This window comes from Thunnus thynnus, chromosome 14 (genome assembly GCF_963924715.1).
Source record: "Thunnus thynnus chromosome 14, fThuThy2.1, whole genome shotgun sequence".
Taxonomy (NCBI): Eukaryota; Metazoa; Chordata; class Actinopteri; order Scombriformes; family Scombridae; genus Thunnus; species Thunnus thynnus.
Genome location: NC_089530.1, coordinates 14,895,394 through 14,913,025, shown reverse-complemented (window position 1 = coordinate 14,913,025; position 17,632 = coordinate 14,895,394). Strand labels below are relative to the sequence as shown.

General features: G+C 39.4%; 2 protein-coding genes and 1 long non-coding RNA gene across 4 annotated transcripts in view; 1 reads left to right on the top strand and 2 right to left on the bottom strand.

Moving 5' to 3' along the window:
- Positions 1-6,861, bottom strand: part of zgc:123010 (uncharacterized protein LOC641500 homolog) — a 10,766-nt gene extending 3,905 nt beyond the window's left edge. For both annotated transcript variants that reach the window (XM_067610092.1, XM_067610093.1), the window contains exons 1-10: positions 6,658-6,861; positions 3,475-3,557; positions 3,291-3,371; positions 3,103-3,159; positions 2,809-3,018; positions 1,400-1,513; positions 836-881; positions 542-632; positions 296-437; positions 63-167 (exon numbers count right to left, since the gene is read on the bottom strand). In XM_067610092.1, coding sequence (XP_067466193.1) covers positions 63-167; positions 296-437; positions 542-632; positions 836-881; positions 1,400-1,513; positions 2,809-3,018; positions 3,103-3,159; positions 3,291-3,371; positions 3,475-3,557; positions 6,658-6,715 — 987 coding nt within the window. In that variant the 5' untranslated portion in view covers positions 6,716-6,861. The remainder of the gene's footprint in view (positions 1-62; positions 168-295; positions 438-541; positions 633-835; positions 882-1,399; positions 1,514-2,808; positions 3,019-3,102; positions 3,160-3,290; positions 3,372-3,474; positions 3,558-6,657) is intronic.
- LOC137197032 (uncharacterized) overlaps positions 1-14,495 on the top strand; it is a 22,769-nt gene extending 8,274 nt beyond the window's left edge. The window contains exon 3 of the long non-coding RNA XR_010931342.1: positions 14,416-14,495. This is a non-coding gene — a long non-coding RNA (uncharacterized lncRNA). The remainder of the gene's footprint in view (positions 1-14,415) is intronic.
- pyroxd2 (pyridine nucleotide-disulphide oxidoreductase domain 2) lies at positions 7,933-17,632 on the bottom strand. The gene is made up of 16 exons (XM_067610096.1): positions 17,433-17,632; positions 16,918-16,937; positions 14,476-14,569; positions 13,277-13,350; positions 12,976-13,131; positions 12,642-12,795; positions 12,481-12,542; positions 12,298-12,395; positions 12,045-12,186; positions 11,795-11,929; positions 11,650-11,722; positions 10,494-10,647; positions 9,625-9,776; positions 9,211-9,317; positions 8,711-8,831; positions 7,933-8,475 (listed from the first exon to the last, which is right to left on the bottom strand). Exons 1-16 carry the CDS (start codon positions 17,560-17,562, stop codon positions 8,405-8,407), a joined length of 1,743 nt encoding a protein of 580 aa, XP_067466197.1. The 5' UTR covers positions 17,563-17,632; the 3' UTR covers positions 7,933-8,404.

Below are 17,632 nucleotides of genomic sequence, written 5' to 3'. Positions count from 1 at the left end.
TTGACAGATTATTTTCACTCGCAGGCTTATGAGAAAGACACTTTGTTTACAAGTGTATTTACCATTAACTGCAGCACTTTGCAGTTTAACAGGTCGTTGACGGCCTCCTCACAGTCTTTGTCCAGTTTTAGCACCTGCTCCATAGCCTTCTCTGCCTCACTGTACCGCTACAACGCAGATAATCAGACACAAAACCGTCAGTGAGTCTTATCACACAGTAAAGGCCTGTGAGAAGCTATTCAGTAGATATTTCTTCCGTTCTAATAATACTAGGGCCACAGTGGCCTGTTCCCACCTTCATGCCCATTAGAGCACTGCCCTTGCGGAAGTGTCCTTTGGGCCAGTCTGGTGCCAGCTGAATGGAGCGTTCAGCATCTGCCAGGGCCTGAGGGTACTGCTCCAAGCAGTAATAGCAATAAGAACGATTCCCAAAGAACCTACAGGAAGTTGTTTTTGAAAAGTGAAAAATAATGATGTTACATGTGTCTAAAATGTCTCTATCCCCTTTGTAATAAACAAGTCATGATCACAGATGATGTACCTGTAATCCTTTGGATCACATTTGATGGCTTCTGTAAACATACTGACAGCTTGCGAGTACTGCCCCTCTTGCACAAGCTTTATCCCTTTTTCTACAAGAGAAAAAAAAAAGCCTTGTAAATAATTCTCTGGTGAGTCGGTAGCCCAAGGGCTCACCTGACCGCAGTGCCGCACGCTGACATGTTTGTACAAAGGAATGGGTAATCAATAATTTCCTTTAGGGCTTTGTGTCTCTGTCAATGAATAACCTAGTAAAAGAAGTTAAATTCCCTATTACACAGATATCATTCTTTACCTGTCAGTGATGCGCTTTTCTTAGTCATGGTGTCAGTTCCGTTTGTCTGTAAGAAAATTATTATTTTCATCAGTTCATATTCACAGCTGTGAAAATGTATTCAATGATCTACTTCTCAACATTTTCAGTAGACAACGTTCTAATTGGGTTTGCCTTTTCAAATCAAACACATACAATGTGCGTAAATAAATTTACTGCTGACAAAAGTGTGTATATATATTATATACTTTTTCAAAACTACAAAAACAATAAAAACTGCCTTTTGTTGAGGTTTTGTTTTGTTATTGACGAATGCCTAATGTAATGCATTACATGACAAAGGTGATGATTCATTCTACAGCTGAGGTAGAGTAGGTCAACACACACACACACACACACACACACACACACACACACACACACACACACACACACACACACTCACACAGCTTTTAAAGCTTTTGCAGTCCAAAGTGTATTTTCCACACATCAGACTTTGGACCTATTAGAGGAACACACTGTTGTGGACAGTGGATAGTTATGACATGAGCTCTGATCTCACAGCGTCTATCATTATCTATTCACCTCTCTCCTGTCCTCGTTCTCCTTGTTTTCTTTGGACTTGCGACATGATCCTTTGGGTTTGATATGGCTAGCAGCATTAGCAAAGAAGGCACTGCTCACATCCCACTCTGGCTCCTGTGGAAAACAGGAAGACAGACATTGGTGATTGTTCAGTCATGTGCCATTAAAGCCTACAAGTATTAAGGCTTTGATTTCAAACCAATACTACAGCAGCTGACTGACAGATTTGAACAAGAGGTGGGGTAATTTATTGGTGACATCTTCTACTGTCGTGTTTGGCCAGAATTAAAACCTGCATGCTCATGAGTGTGGATGGCTAATGCCTGGGACACACTGCCTACCTCTACCTGAGAAGCGCATGTGCATCACTGAACTGCTGCGGCTCGCATGCATGTGGTGTCCACACAGACAGTGTTGCTGCTGTGGCGCTGCTACTGCCATCTATCTTTCTACATAGAGTTTGACTTTGATCATGGTTATCGATAATAGAATGTTTCATATCATTTCATTATAAATTTTATTTATATTTAGCTTAGACAGAAAAAGGTTAAGAAGCGTGTGCTCAATTGTGAAAAACAAAATAAATATGTGAGGAGAGAGCGACTTTCTTTCTGACGGGCACGGTAGGGTCTGGTTGGGGCTACTTCTTTGTCGGCTACATGCACTACTCACACAGGACGAGGTTTGTTTTTTTTTGTTTTGTTTTTTTTTGATTATATTGATTATTCTGCCGCTGTTATCACTCCAAGTGAAAAAATTCCCTCCAGATGACAAAGTTCCCCAAATGAGCCAAACACACTCTACAAACAAACCTCCAAACTGACTGTCGGGGGAAACTGACAATAAATAAGGAAAATAACAACACCAAATCTCCGTCTGGAAGCACGTAAAACAGGCAGGAGTCGCAGTTTGAACTAATATCACAGAAAGTGAACAGAAGTCGAGAAAAGAAGCTCAGTGTGTCAGCGACTCTTTGCGCTGGAGTTCCCTGCCAGAGAGGTTCTCTGCGCGCACCACGCAGGCTGACCCGCAGTGCTGACACATTATATTGTTTTCATGTCTGTGACATATTTTACAGATATAGACATTGAAACTATAGTGAAAGATGTAATGTTGCTGGTTTGATGTCAACATGGTTATAAACAGATCAGTTTCACCGTCTATTTTTGTTAAAAACCGCGCAGGTCACACAGAAAAAAGTAGGCGAGACTTTGAATCTCTAGATGACGTGCCGCTGCAGCTGTGCGTCTCACGCAGGCTGTGTGGCTGCTCTGACCTGTTAACATGGACGCCAAAATATAAAGCAAGAGGTTCCACGACGCACACGTGCTGCTCACCCAGGTAGTGTATCTCAGGCGTAATGACTGAAAAAGCAAGCGAAAGAGGATTTAATTTATTTTCGTCCTCACCTCTTCAGCGGACCTGGCTTGGGTCTTCTGATGCCCTTTGATTCCTGAGGGAGCCATGAGAGGAGCGGTATCGTACTTCTGTGAGGCGACTGATTTTGCCTCCTTTTTCTCCTCTTTCTGTACTTGTTTCTCCTCTTCAGCGTTAACCTCTGCTTCTGACTCGCTCTCATCCAATTCAGACTCCGCGCCTCCGTCTTCGTCTTCATCATCCTAATGTGAAAGACCACATAAATATCCAGCTACTCAAAGCAAAAGCAAATGTAGGACGCTCCCAGAAGGAAATGTGACTGTTACCTGTTCAGCACTCTCGTTTTGCTTAACCTGTTCCTGCTTCTTACGTTTCCTACGGCGCTGAAACAGATTCGGTACTTTAGACATGAGAAAATGAATGACTGCACCCATCATACGTAGCATAATAAACTCTACTTATTAAAAGGTGCAACAAGAAGGATCTTTAAGGGGTGCAGTGTTTGTGTGCTTACCTTCCTCTTGGCTCTGCGTCGCTCTGCCCTCCGTCTGACCTTCTCCTCCTCACTCAAATCCTCCTCTCCATTTAATGCATCCTGAACACACACACACACACACACTCAGAATTGCACATGACACTTTGTACCTTCACCCTTACAGTCCTGACAATGCCCTGTCAGCCCGACCTCAATTGTTTACCTGTAACAAAGTGGCATCATCACTTGGTTCAGGGGTTGCGGCACCACAGTCCATCTGTTCCTCCTGCTGCTGAACAGGGGGGCCTGTTGGGAAGTACACCTGATTACACCGGCTTCTGCAGTCTTCATTTTTTTACATTTTGGGAGCAGATATGTTGTCAGTTGAAACAGCTCTATCCATCTGTAATGTGTAGCTGTTCATGTTTGGCTTTGTAACATATCTTGACCAGCACATCTTTATCAAATTAAATTTCACTACCCCGCGCACGGAGGGGGAATAACTCTCCAACACAAATTGCATAATGCTTGGTGCCTATGAAATATGAGATGAGAAGTATAAACATTTGATTTGATGGCATAACTGGACCCATTTCTTTGCTTCTGTGTCCGATGCAAATCTCTAACTGGTTGTCAATTGTGAAGAGAAATCACCGGCAGCAAGTATCCTTCATAAAAAGAAAAGAGGAGGTACCAACAGTTCAGAATTGGCCTTAATAATAACAATTATGTAATTAAAAAATGTCGCTGTGTATCAGAGGAAAGTGACTGTACATCTGTGAGAGAACCAGGAGTTTTTTAAGTACCTGCCCACACAAACAAAGGAAATATTGGTTATCTGGATAACAAACAAACATGTTCCTTCTTTCCCCATTCACATTCAAGTCTAACCACTATGACCTCTGATAACAAAAAGCATAAGTCTTAATGGCAATGGGTGGAGACAGGAAAGATGATGTAATGGTTTCTCCTTAAAAAGAGCCAGGAAAGCTCAACATGGGACAAAAACGTGGACCGAACAGAAAAATCACTGAGATTAATTCAAGTTGTTTCTCTTAGGTTTTAGAAGGAATGTTTACTCTTCATTTTTTCACTACCAAAAGCCTTACATGCAACAAACAGCTGCTTTCGGCTATTGCTTTTTGAAAAAATGATACCTTTTTTTAGAAACTTGGTAAAAAAAAACGAAATAGAAACAAAACAACCACTGCCCTGAATGTGGTTTGTGTCCGTGTGCATGTGTGTGTATGTTGGAGGAGGGGGGGGGGGCGTAGATCAGATCAAACCAGAACGCTGTAGTTGACTTAGGCCCAATGGCAGCAGACAAATGACAAGACAAAAAGGAAGCAAAACACTGGACCATGCGGGAGCTGGTGTGGTGTCAGATTTCAATTTGTTCAGCAAAGGTTTCCTGAGTAGTGACAAATTCATACTTGGTCTGTGACTCATGTTGTGACTCGCGAGGCATGGGATTGATTGCAGCTCTCCTACTGTTCATTGCAGTTTTGCTCTCTAAATGCTGTCTTGCATAATACATTTCTTGTGGCAAAATGAGATGACAAGCAGCGACCGAGCTTCCTCATTCTCTCTCCATTTATTCTCTAGGGCTCTCTATAATTACAACAAAAGTATCTAATCCTTGATCCATGTGCATGCCAATATATTTCTTTGTATCTGTGGATCTATTACTAGCTGGCTTTGGTTAAGAATCTACCAACCTACCATCGCGAGGAGTTTGTCTCTTCAAACATGCATAGAAAGTGGAAGGAATTTCAGCTGTCTGTGTTTGGCTCACTACTCAGATATCAAGACACCACCACTACTAAAGTGCAGCTCCATCCCATTTGCTGAATCTGGCTTTTTGTTAAATCTTTACTATAAAGGAATGTTCTCTTAACAAATAAATGATCTAAGATCCGTGGGCAAAAGCAACAAAAGAGTCTCTGTTTCTCTCCTTGAAGGAGACTGCCTAAATTAGCGTTGAGCTGAAAGGTGAGCTCTTTCCACAGGAATGCAAAATACAACAGTGGATCATCATGGACTGGAACTTAAACCATGAAATCAGCTTTGCAGCTCTTTTTCTTTGCTGATCATCAACACGGCATGACCAAAACAGAAAAAGAGAACATAACCTTGTCATTAAAACAATCACTACAAAGTCTAGTCAGTGGTTTGATTTTTTTTTAAGTCATTTTGTGAACTGATACTCGATGAATCACCAGTCTTCCTACAACAAGTGCATGGCTGCAAGGTACAACGGCTGTGGATGTAGTTCATTCTTTATTTAAAAAAAAGGGAAGTGGCAATTATAGTAAACATGGCATGGCCAATTTGTGACATGACAGCAGTTTGTTACTAAAAAACCCCACAAAGCAAGAGAAAAGTATTCAGTCTATTCTCTGATGTGGTTTAGCCTAACCACATTAATGTGTAATAATCTGAAAATCTGACATTAAAAGAAAACAGAAGCAGTTGTAGGTTTAGATTATAGGTGCAATTATTAGCTGATTAATCGTTTAGTGATCAACAGGAAATAACTTAAGGCTCTCAAATGTAAGAATTTGCACATAGTAAATGTAAAAATCCTTTTTGGGCTTTGGATTGTTGGTCAGACAAAACAAAACACATAGGGCCCTTGGAAATTGTGATTTTCACTGTTCTCTGATATTTGAATCTAGAAGATTGTAAACAGATTAATCGAAAAGACTCATTCAGATACACCTTAAATTCCCCATCAGATGTGTTGACGCCTAATAGGATGCTCATCCGCCTCTGATGTGGTTTTAAGTTAGTAAACCGACCTGCTCTACAGTTTGCACTACAAGGAAACACGCTTACATGGAAAAAAACGAAGAGGAACAAAAGTGTGGGCACATGACTTCTTTTTAAAGACACATACTTAATGCTCAAATAGCCTGAGCTGTACCACTTAGCAGATTCTGGGCTACAGAGCTTTTGTCACCTATTTGAGGCATTGCTATCATACCAACATGTACCAGGGAATGTACTTCACACTCTCTATAAACTGTGTAAGTTTTGGATTTTTGTGAACATATCTTTCTGCATAAGGCATACTCTGGCTTGTCTGCGCTGTTATTACTTGTTTCATGAATTAAAAGTATGTGAAAGTGTCTTTCAGATACGTTAATACACCAACTTTATGGCACCGACTGCGCAAACTTGGAAGTGGTGCAAGCAAGGGTGTAACTGGCAAGAGGGGAACTTTCATTGTCTGCCCAAGAACACAATTTGACGACAAATGACATTTGCGATATAATCGCACAAACAAACGTCTAACAAACCACGAGTGAGATTATTAACCACAGTTTCATTGTCACACGCGGCTCATTATCGATTTAACTTATGGTTGAGTTTAGAAAGTTTTGAAAAGTGGGACGTTTCTTACCGCTCCCGAGACCCAACAGCCTGCATATGTCTCTGGTGAATTTCATGAGCGCAACCATCCAGCATTATCGTCTTCAATATCCCACCAAAAATATTTAAGCAAATATTTAGGTTAGTGTGGACACGTTTGTAACATCGGGACTATCGTTATCGAATCTGCGGGAATCTTAGGTGGTTTAGTCCACTTCCTGAGCGTCAAACGCGACGCTGGGTACACCCTGAACAACGTCTTAAAGGCACAGGACACCGTTATCGACTGCGTCTTAAAGGCACAGGACACCATTATAGATTACATCAGGGGTTTTAAAGTGGGGTCCGGGAACCCCCATGGGTCCTTGAGGGGGTTCCCGGCAAAAAGGGGAATAATTTATTTTCAATGTAATTCCATCCATAAGTAACACAATGACAGACTGTATGACTATTTTGGTATAGATTTCATACACTTCCTGTAATAAACATCTAAAAGAAAAAAAAAATCTTGTCAGAGGGCGATCTGTGGTCTGATTTGTGTCAGTTTGGGGTGAACCACGGGATCACACTATGTAATTTTTGTTCCTGGGTAGTCAAGTGTTATTTCCTAATTGCTTATACCTAAAAAGTATAGAAAATGCTATTATTCGATTCAAACTTTGCTTTTGTGACCTGGGAATTGATATTTTGAAATTTACCTATTTCCAATGGGGAAATGAACAAATTTGCACATTTTCATTCACATAAAGTCATAAAAAACAACATATAAATCAAAAGTAACATGTATTTATACTAAGCTCATATAAAAGTGACCACAAAAGATTTAGGTGTAGTTTTCAAGACATACAATTATACTGTAAATCACTACCACGAATCAGCCCCCAAATTCAGTCTCCCATCATCATATCTCATAATTCATATGTTGTTGTTTATGTGAATGAATATGTGCAAATTTGCCCATTTCCCTATTGGAAATAGGTAAATTTCACAATATCACTGTCCTGGTCACAAAAGCAAAGTTTGAAGGGAATAATAGCCATTTTCTACACTTTTTAGGCATAAGAAATTAGGAAATAACACATACTAGACTTGAAAAATTGTGAACCCATCATTTAAGCAACTGTCTTGTGTTGTTTTATGTTTATACTTAGAATATGTGAACTGGCAATACTGCTCTGCAGACTCATGCTTTATATAAATTACATTTCAATCACCTAAAATGTCACATCAGTCTCAGTAGAGAATGACACACATAAAAGCACTGGTACCACAATCACTTTGCATGGTTTAAAGGAGATGCGACACATTTGCTTGAATGCATTTGAATTTATTCATACAAAGTTGTAAAAAGTTGCACTGTGCATCAATTCCATCATTACACTATCAGTTATGGCTGTTAATTTCATAGCGACATGTTATTTTAAAAATGCATCTATGTTGTGTTGGTATCACTGATTTTCTGCTAGATGACTTCATAAGTGTTGTCACACCTGGTTTTTGTGCAGCAATATTGTGCTAATGTTTAATATTAGGAATGATGTCCTCTTTTTCACTAGTTAGATTTTGGTACGGATGGCCTGTAAAGATTATTATTCAATCTCTCATCGTCTCTACCATCCAATGTCAACTCTGTTATTAATTAATCAGACACCCTTACATACAGGATGCACAACATGACATGGTGCATCAGATAGATCAGATAGCTTAAGTGAGTGTTGAATGTTATCGCTACAAATAGTCAAATTCAAACAAATCAGACAAAGGAGGGCTCTAAGATTTCAGCGACGTTTCAGGTCAGCCATTACAGTAAGTGCTGCGTTCCAGCCGGGAGACCCCATCACACCACCACCTAAAGAAACAAATATACAAATGAATTGGTCTCTTTCTGTTTAGGGAAATCATAAACTGTTCACTCAGCCACTTGACATCACTAGGTGACTTAATTTCTTAATCATCATCAGAAGCCAGGATAAGATCTCATCCAAAGGTCCAAAGGTTCCTTGTGTTCTTCCAACACAAAACAACATAACATACATGATTATACTCATACTACAGTACACTATACACAAGAATTAAAAGCAAACCTGGATGACCGCCACTGCCACATAGATACAGCCCTTTAATTGGTGACCGGTAGTTTGAGAGTGAGGGCAAAGGTCGTGCTAGGTAGAGTTGGTCCAATGACATCGATCCATGGAAGATATTCTGTAAAGATGACAGACCCAAATGTTTCTTTTAGTTTCATGATATAAGTACTTTTTGTAAAAAAAAAGCTGCCTGCCATTTGTTTAATGATGCCATCCTCATAAAGTCATAACCAACAAAACATTAGCAAATACCATACAGTGAATAGTGTCACTTGCTGATGTGAACTTTGATTCTGACTCACTTGTTGTGGTAAAACTCCCTGTAACCATTAATTGCTTATAGAACAGGTCTGTCCCTAAGTGGATAGCGAATGAAAGAACATTGTCGAGGACGCAAATTACTTCCTCATCCAGTGAACATTTGATTGTGTCAAACAAATCAGCTGTAAATCAACATTCAAATAGCTGTTCAGTTCCACAATGTCTACAGTGTGTACCCCTCCAGTGAGCCCAAAGATCCTCTCCAGGTCAGGTGGAGTCAGGATGTCCCTTCCCACCACTGACTTTTTGAACCCAGGGGCGTATTGCTCCACCCAGTCAAAAGCTAAAGAGGCAGACAAACACATACAGGTGCTTTATTACTGAAACAAGTTTATCAGTTCACATTTAAAAGCTCTTTCTCTGTGTTTTTGGAAGAAGAAAATACTTGAATTTGTCTGAATTTCACCAGTCAACATAAAAAAATATGGATTAGAGCTCAACCATCAGTTTTAAGATATTTACCACACTATAAGTTGAGGAGTTTTAAATTAATGGGTGAAATAAATATCCTAAAAATATGTGTAGAGGTAATGTACACTTTTGGAACATTTTGTCCTATTAGTAGTCCTGGACCACTTTGTTCTTCTAACCAGTGTCTGCGAAGGCCTCTCTGTCCTGGTCTGTCCACTCCCTGCCTTCGATGTGGTACGGGGTGAATTGGGTGAACAGTGACACCACATGGCAGCCAGGGGGAGCCAGAGTAGGATCCAACGCGGAAGGAATGGTCATCTCCAGCATGGGCCTGCAGGAATAGAAGATAAGATGAGACAAGATGGTGGGGAGTGAAGGGTGGGTGAGTTGTTGACAAAAACTCACAGTGAGAGAATCTAAGTTTCAGAGGGTTGAAACTCCAGCTGTTGAAAATTCAAGATTCATCAAGTGACTTCTGATACAACTTTTGGGTAAAGGTTACATGGTCAGCTGCCAGCAAGCAAACTATATTAACTGAAGTATGAACATTTTCAGCAAAAGATGACCTCTTGTTCAGGAGGATTTATTACTTATTCGAGGCTTAGTGTTATCTATGAGATAATGACATGTGTACAACCCAGGCTGTGGAGGAAATATCTACACACATACAGTACAAAGCACTCTTATCTTATAGTTTTAATACATACATGTTGTAAGGAAAGACATTTTGAGCTAAGCACTCAAAGTTTTGTTTTATTAACTGCGATAAGTGGTATCTTTTTGCTGCTGTGAGGCTTATCTCTAACTATAATAACAAGCACCCAAAACTTACTGTATTCGCTACAGTAGGGAAAGTATGATTAGATTACATTATTTGAAACATGTTTATCCATAACATATGTTTACTTACTGTAGTATTTCTTTCATGGTCATGGTCATGTCTGCCATTTGTCATAAAAGTAAATGTATATGGTTGAATTTTATATGAGCAGTTACATTTTATATGTTTTAAGTGCTCACGTATGTAGAGGTGTGTGGATATGTGCACCTTGCTGAGGGACGTCCATTCATGGCCTCTTTGTAAGCAGTCTCCAGTACGTCCACACTTTCACAGTTGAGATGAATGGAGCACTGATGGTGGGGTCCTGGTTTATCATCTGGTGTGGGAGATGCTAGGAAGTTTGGTAGCTTGTCCACTGCCACTGTTTAGAACAAAACAAAGAAAATGATAAATGAAATCAGACATTCAACACCCTTGTTTTGTGTAAATGTTTTAGCATGTCAATGATTGTTGCACTATTTTCTTGTTGTCTATGGTATTTCTTATGCATTTGTCAACTTCCAGTCATTTCTTACTTACTAAAAATTAAAAAACATATTTTTCACTATTTGTCACTGCAATTGTACCTAGTCAGAAAAAGCACCTGCCAAATGTAAATGTACATTACAATTATGACAACTCTCATTCAGTATGCTGTGCTTAATCCCTTTTACCTTAAAGCTAAGAATGTGAAAATAAATTCTACCAAAGCATGAAGACTATCATAAAGTCTAAGAAGCAACACGCCAAAAAAGATCTGTGGGGAGCAACGACTTCCTGAGTAATAAAGCCCTACAGCTCAGGCTCTACTGTAATTAGTAAGCAGGGAGCTACAAATGGCAACACACAGGAAGCTGAAGAACTCTCAACATCTTAGCAATGTGTACTTTACACAGTTTTATAAAACCCCAAACTTTGAAACTCGTGTTTTCATTACCAAGAGCTTAGGCAGTGACCTAATCCTACACTGTAATAATATACTGTACACAGGAGTGGAGGGCTTAAGAGCTGGTCCTTCCTGATAGACTACATCTGTTTGTGCCTCAGTGCTGAGTCTCCATTGTCTTACACCTTCCCTTAACAACAGGACAACACCAGAACAATAGTGTAAGTATGGATAAACAATGCATCTACACATGGTTAGCGTATGGGTGGAGAAACAATGCTTGCACTGAGCTAAGACAATGAGCCCCGCAGCTTGTAGCCTAAGAGGCAGCTTCTTCTAATCTAACAGTCAGAACCTTTGGAGGATAATAGATAATACATTTATTTATAACAGTCATTTTTAACAGTCAAAACAATTACATACAACAACTAACAGCTACAGAACTTTTGCGTAAAATCATGATTTGAGATTAGCATGACAGATACAGAAAAGTTTTACCGTTGATCTTGGTGACAGGTGAGGTGTAATCTATCTGATCAATAGCTTTGATGAACTCTGGAGAAAGAGCACCCTACAAAGAAAACAGGAAGTTAGAATAAATCAAAGCCTAGTGCAGTCCTTACATGTGGTTTTTTTTTATTACCTGTGGCATGAGATTCTTGAAGGTGATGTATGGGGTTGCATTTGAAAGAACAACTTTACTATGGATCTCAGTGCCGTCTTTAAGCACCACTCCCCCAGTAGCACCATCAGGGCCAACCAGGACCTGTCCTACATCCTGCCGATGAGACACATTTTATATGCATGAAGACTAAGATGCAAATAGAATGATGTTATTTCAGTTCAGATTACATTTATCCATGCCATAACATATATAATCAAAACCACATTACCTTCTCAGTGAAAATGTCTACACCATAGGATCGAGCAGCGCTGGCAATAGCCTGGGACACGCCTCCCATCCCTCCCTCCACATAACCCCATGCTCCCTTCTCCTTCTCCAACTCTCCCATCACATGGTGCAAGAGCACATACCTTCAAAGTGAGGCCATGAAATCACACTTTTAGAGACTTCACTTTAATTCTGTGCAATATAATCTATTACAACTGTTTGTTTGTCACAGGATGCCCTAAAACGAGTCTCACCCACTACCAGGATTATGGGGACTGGTCATGGCTCCAATCACAGCGTCAGTAGCCAGCGTTGCTCTCAGTGGCTCTGACTCAAACCACCGATTGAGGATCTAAAATTACAAAACATGAGTTAGTCATGATGCCATCAATAGACAACAGTATGTAATGTCAAACTATGTGTTAGCTATAACAAACCTTCATTATTGGTGCAGTTATAATCTCATATAAGTCTGGAATGTTTCTGCCCAATTTCAGACCTAGCAAGAAAAAAAATGAGTGCATGATGAATAATTTGTTTATCAGACATATAAAGTGAGTTTAAAGTTATTTCCATAGACATGCATCCTCCAACACACCGCATTTGACAATAGGCATAAGTGTTTTAGCTGCAGCCAGCCTCGTCCTCAGTGATCCAGCAGTGACACCTGGAATGTCTACAGGAGGGGCATCCAGAAGAGGGTGGATAGCTGCTGCTAGCTTGTCAAGGTGTTCAACAAAGCCTGGAAAAGCCTGGGTACATGTCAAAAAAATGTGTCAAGATGTAGGTGAGAGTAGGAAAAAGGGTGGAATAACTTTACTCTGGTGGAGAAATAAAGGAGAGGCAGTGTGTTTTTTGACAAGAGCATAAATCTATAAGCACTGGTGTGTAAAATGCAGACTCCTACGTGATATACAGCATGTCTAAATCACCTTTGCATCCTTCTGTGAAAATTTACCAATCTCCTTCTGGTTCATAACAAGATCTGAACCCAGGGTGAGAGACCTTGGTGGGGCACCCTTTACCCCCTCCTCCAACATGGGGGTGAAAGCATGGGGGTCCCTCATATACACTTTCAGCCCATGTTTCTGAGGGCAAAGGCACAACGATAAAGAAAAGTTACAGTGAACATTAAAAAAAATTAAGAGCAGCAACAAAGTAATATCACAAATTCAGCTGAATTAATAAATTTATGCAACTTTGCTGTGTGATCTTATTTTTTTCTGTGTTTACCTTGAGCTCCAAGTCTGCGTATATATGTGGTCTTAACAAACTGAGCAAGTAGGAACACCTGGAGAAGCGGAAACCTGCACATGAGAGTGTTATTACTCTTACAGGGATAAAATAATGTACATTGCTTTTCAACATCGCTTGACACAACATATAAAAAACAGTGTGTGAAGCAATAAATGTAAAAATGACAAAACTGTTTATCTGCCAGATTGCACAGATGGTGTTCATTCAATCTCTTATAGCTTCTTTGCTTGTAGCCGATATACAAAATCAAATCTCCTCCACCATTAAAGAGTGAGTTCACCCACGTATTTCACGTATTTCTGCACTTACCTTTATGGTATCTAGTCATGCAGATAGAATTGGTTTTACCAGTATGTTGCCAAGTTTTAAGATATCCATCTCTGAGATTTGCCTCCACTTCAATACGATAGAGGTGAAAGGAATTTTGTTTATGTTGCTCACAGCACTGGAAAATTATACTTAAGCTTCTTTCACACATAGTTCCTGGTAAATTACTGGTAAAATCTTTCAGGCAGCGCTAATGATTTTCACTATTCCCACATACAGCTACATTCAGGAACATTTCCGTCTTGTGCCTTTTTGTACATGCCGTGGCAATGCTAGAATAGATGGGGCAAAGGAACGATCCAGCAGATGGCAGCAATACAACACTTAAAGATGCCAACTGCCATAAAACTCAACAGAAGAAGAAGAAGATTGGGCAAGGCCGGATGTAGGCGTACATGGCGGAAGATGTCTGTTATTATTTTCAGGAACATGATGGGCGAGGAGCTCTTTTTGTCTAGTGTCCAGACATTCTTGAAAAAAGGAACTTGTGTGTAAACAAAAGAACTGGTACTGCTTTTCAATCATGAAAGCATTGACAAGAAAACAATGCTTTCATGAGTGATTTGATAGGGACGTGCTGAACATTTCAGGGATAGACTGCATGTGTACATGTGTTTAGAAAATTCAACAATACATCTTTCCAGTGTTTGTAATCCTAAGAACATGCTGTAAAATGTTTTCAATGAGACTATTTAGTAGTTAGAAAGTGGTTCTCACTGCAGTAACTACATGGCAAGATAATATTGATACTAAATACTATTACTAATACTAATATGTATCTAATTTAGGTGAGCCACCCCTTTAAGACTTGGGTTGAGCCAAGATTTCCCAGCCAGAGGCCACCATACCAGGGAAGAGCTCCTCTGACACAGCTGCTCCTCCAAGCAAATGTCTGCGCTCCAACACTGCTGTCTTCACTCCTCCCTTCTGAAGATAGGCAGCCTGTATACACACACACACACACACACACACACACACACAAACACCACGTGTCTATTCCAGAGAGCAGGTTCAACAAACTCTGAGCCTAACCTTGAACTTTGGTTTAATGACCCTTGAGATGAAAAACTGAGTTTTCAGTTCCAGCTGATCAGTCAGTTCAGTCAACTCTGAGTATGTTCACTCTGAGTTAAGTGCGTGCATGGTGAATGAAAAAAAAACATCATCAGTGGAGCTTTGATACTACGAGTCACCATGGCAACAAGTAAATAAAGGGCAGAGCCTCCATTTTAATCCAGTGGAGGTAGATATATTAATGTGTGTGTATGTGGACGATGACCATTTATCTTTAAAAAAGATAACAGAACCTGAGTCAGAGCAGGGAAAAGTGTCAATAGGTTCACACAATAAAGTTTTATTCCATGTTGTCCATTAATTCACCATTTACCAGACTTTAATTTACTTAATGGATGATAAAGAGGTGGAATCTGACTGTGTATTGGGCTATAGCCTACATTGCATTTTTACATATATTTATTCAGCTTTAATCTGATGGAGACAAAAGACATGGCAGCAACTGAAGATGAAAAATATAGTTGAAGATTAAAAAAAATATAAATCAAACAGATAAGACACATGTTGCATAGAGACAGGATTGTAAGCTCAGTCTGAGCCAGTAATAATGACTTTGGTGATTAGCAGTTGAAGATTCAAACTGAGAGTAAATGTTTAGACGTCTATTTGGATGTTGGCTCAACAGTATTCAGTGACTATATTTCCACTATTTCAACAAATGTAGTAAATTTAAACAGCATCACTGAAATGCTGTTAAAACACGTGAACACTATATACATCCTATTTAAAAGACTCACTTTAAAACTACATTGATTAAAACCTTAAAGTCCACAGGTGCACCACAATCCTGCTCACTCAGAAATATGAACATAATCTCCGATATGACATGAAAACTATGATAGGAATGTTCAATCGGTACGACCAATCACTTCATGAGTGATAGAGATAATTATTCATTGATCTTATGTGTCTAAAGGTTCATACTGATTCTTTTAATTTTAACTGAGATTACACATTATGTGCAACAAACATTTCAGTGCAGAAATTGCTCTAACAACCTGACAGCTGCCTTATAAATGCGCACAGAGTCACAATGTTATAAAAGAAGAGCATGCAGAGGTTTTATTCTGAGCTGAGGGTTCACGCTGTGTAATATTTGAATGTGAGGGCAAAACCTGATGTTCAAAGAAACGACTGACTACCGCATAAAAGTGGTAACTTAAGATAGGCCTTAAGTAACAAACTTTAAGTTTAAGTAAGCTCTCTTTCTGGAACTGAAAACCCAGAGTTTCCCTCATCTAAGGGTTATCAAACTCAGAGTTTTCACTAAACCAGCTTTCTGGAATACAGCCTACATCACCTTTACCCAGCGCTTTACCATTAGGCAAGCTAGGCCCATATGAAACATATAAAATTATATTACTATTCTAACTCATTATACCCTGAAATTACTCACAAAAAACCCCAAAAGCACATTTAAAAAAACTGTCAATGTGCAAGTACAAGTAGCAAATACTTGTGCAAATGAATTAAGTTACTTTGCACTGGCTGGTTCAGTGAGCAGTTCATATCAAAGAAGAAGAGGAAAAAACTGGTTAATGATTACACTTATGGGAACCATCAACTCCCATATGCTGAAAAGTAACCAAGTAAATTTACACAAGTATTATGCTTACAGTTATGAGGTATGTGTACTTTACTTTAATATTTCCATTTTATGCAACTGTATCAGCTACTTCTACTCTACTTCTACTAGGAGGGATTCAGTTCCTTCTATTTCAGGAGGAAACACTGTACTTGTCATTCTACTACATTTATCTGTCAGCTTGTCACTGGTTACTTTACATATTAAGATATTACACAAAAAGTATCTGATTAACAAATAAAATATGATGCATTATTATCGATTAAATTATCAAGCAGTATATGAAGCAGTTAAAATGAGCTCCATCTTTAACAGGCGTTAAGTAAATTTATGTCCATTGTGCTAATAATACTCCTGCACTTTTACCTAAGTGCATTTTTGAATGCAGGACTTTTGCTTTTAACAGACTATGTTCAGTGTGGTATTAATAGTTTAAAGTTTTGGGTAGGCTACTTCTACCAGCACCAATACCGACATTCTTACTTAGAGAAAGCATGAAAATAAGGCATAAAGGAGGCCCCATGACTGAGTTTGCCTCGGTTCACTAAAATCACTGATCCGCTCCTGCCTTTCACCCTGTGGCTGAACCATGGACTCACAGTGTATGTGTAGGGAAAAAAAAGGAACTCACTGCCACCAGTCCATTGTGTCCTGCAATGAAATAGAAAATGTGTCAGACAGTTTCTCTAGAAATGTAAATTCCCAACAGAAACTCAAATTACTGAGCAGCCTAAGGCTCAACTTCATTTGCAATTTGTTAAAATTCAAGTTTCAGTAAAATTTTTGTTAAGAAAGAAGACTTGCTTGCAATTGTTTTATTAAAAAAAACATGCATGCAATCATGAGTGAAATAACTCTATTAACTTGTGAAAGCTGCTCTGCAGTCATTTTTAAGTTGAATGAGTCCAAATTTGATCAATTCATGGGTAACTGTGATCTTGCAAACCATTTAAATACATATCAAGAGCCACTTGATAAAAGGGAATTTATCGAAATAAGATAGACAATCTTACTAATCACTTTGATTGTAAAATACATATAAAATAGCTGGGAAGTTTTGTTAACATTGCAGAGTACGACGTGGGTTGTTATGGCATAGCTGTTGTGTTTTCTGCACTTGTTTTTTCTGCAGTCCACTGATCTCACCTCCACCGATGACTAGCGCGTCATACTGGGATTTGAATGCGGTGTGACTGGAACTAGATTTGGATCTGGTCACTGTCCCCACAGCAGTCACAGCCCTCCGTCCTCGATCCGTCCACACCGTTGCAGCCATGGCAGAAGTTTGAGCCAAAGTTCCACTACAAACCACAAGGTCCCTCCCATTTTGCTCCTAGAGCCGCGTA

Excerpts from the sequence above, each read along its gene's own strand:
- pyroxd2 (XM_067610096.1), bottom strand. The coding sequence starts at position 17,562 with ATGGCTGCAACGGTGTGGACGGATCGAGGACGGAGGGCTGTGACTGCT. Across the intron at positions 13,132-13,276 it reads ACGCAGACTTGGAGCTCAAG|AAACATGGGCTGAAAGTGTA; the intron begins GTAAACACAGAA and ends CTTTGCCCTCAG. Across the intron at positions 8,832-9,210 it reads TCTTTGGGCTCACTGGAGGG|AATATCTTCCATGGATCGAT; the intron begins GTACACACTGTA and ends TCATCTTTACAG.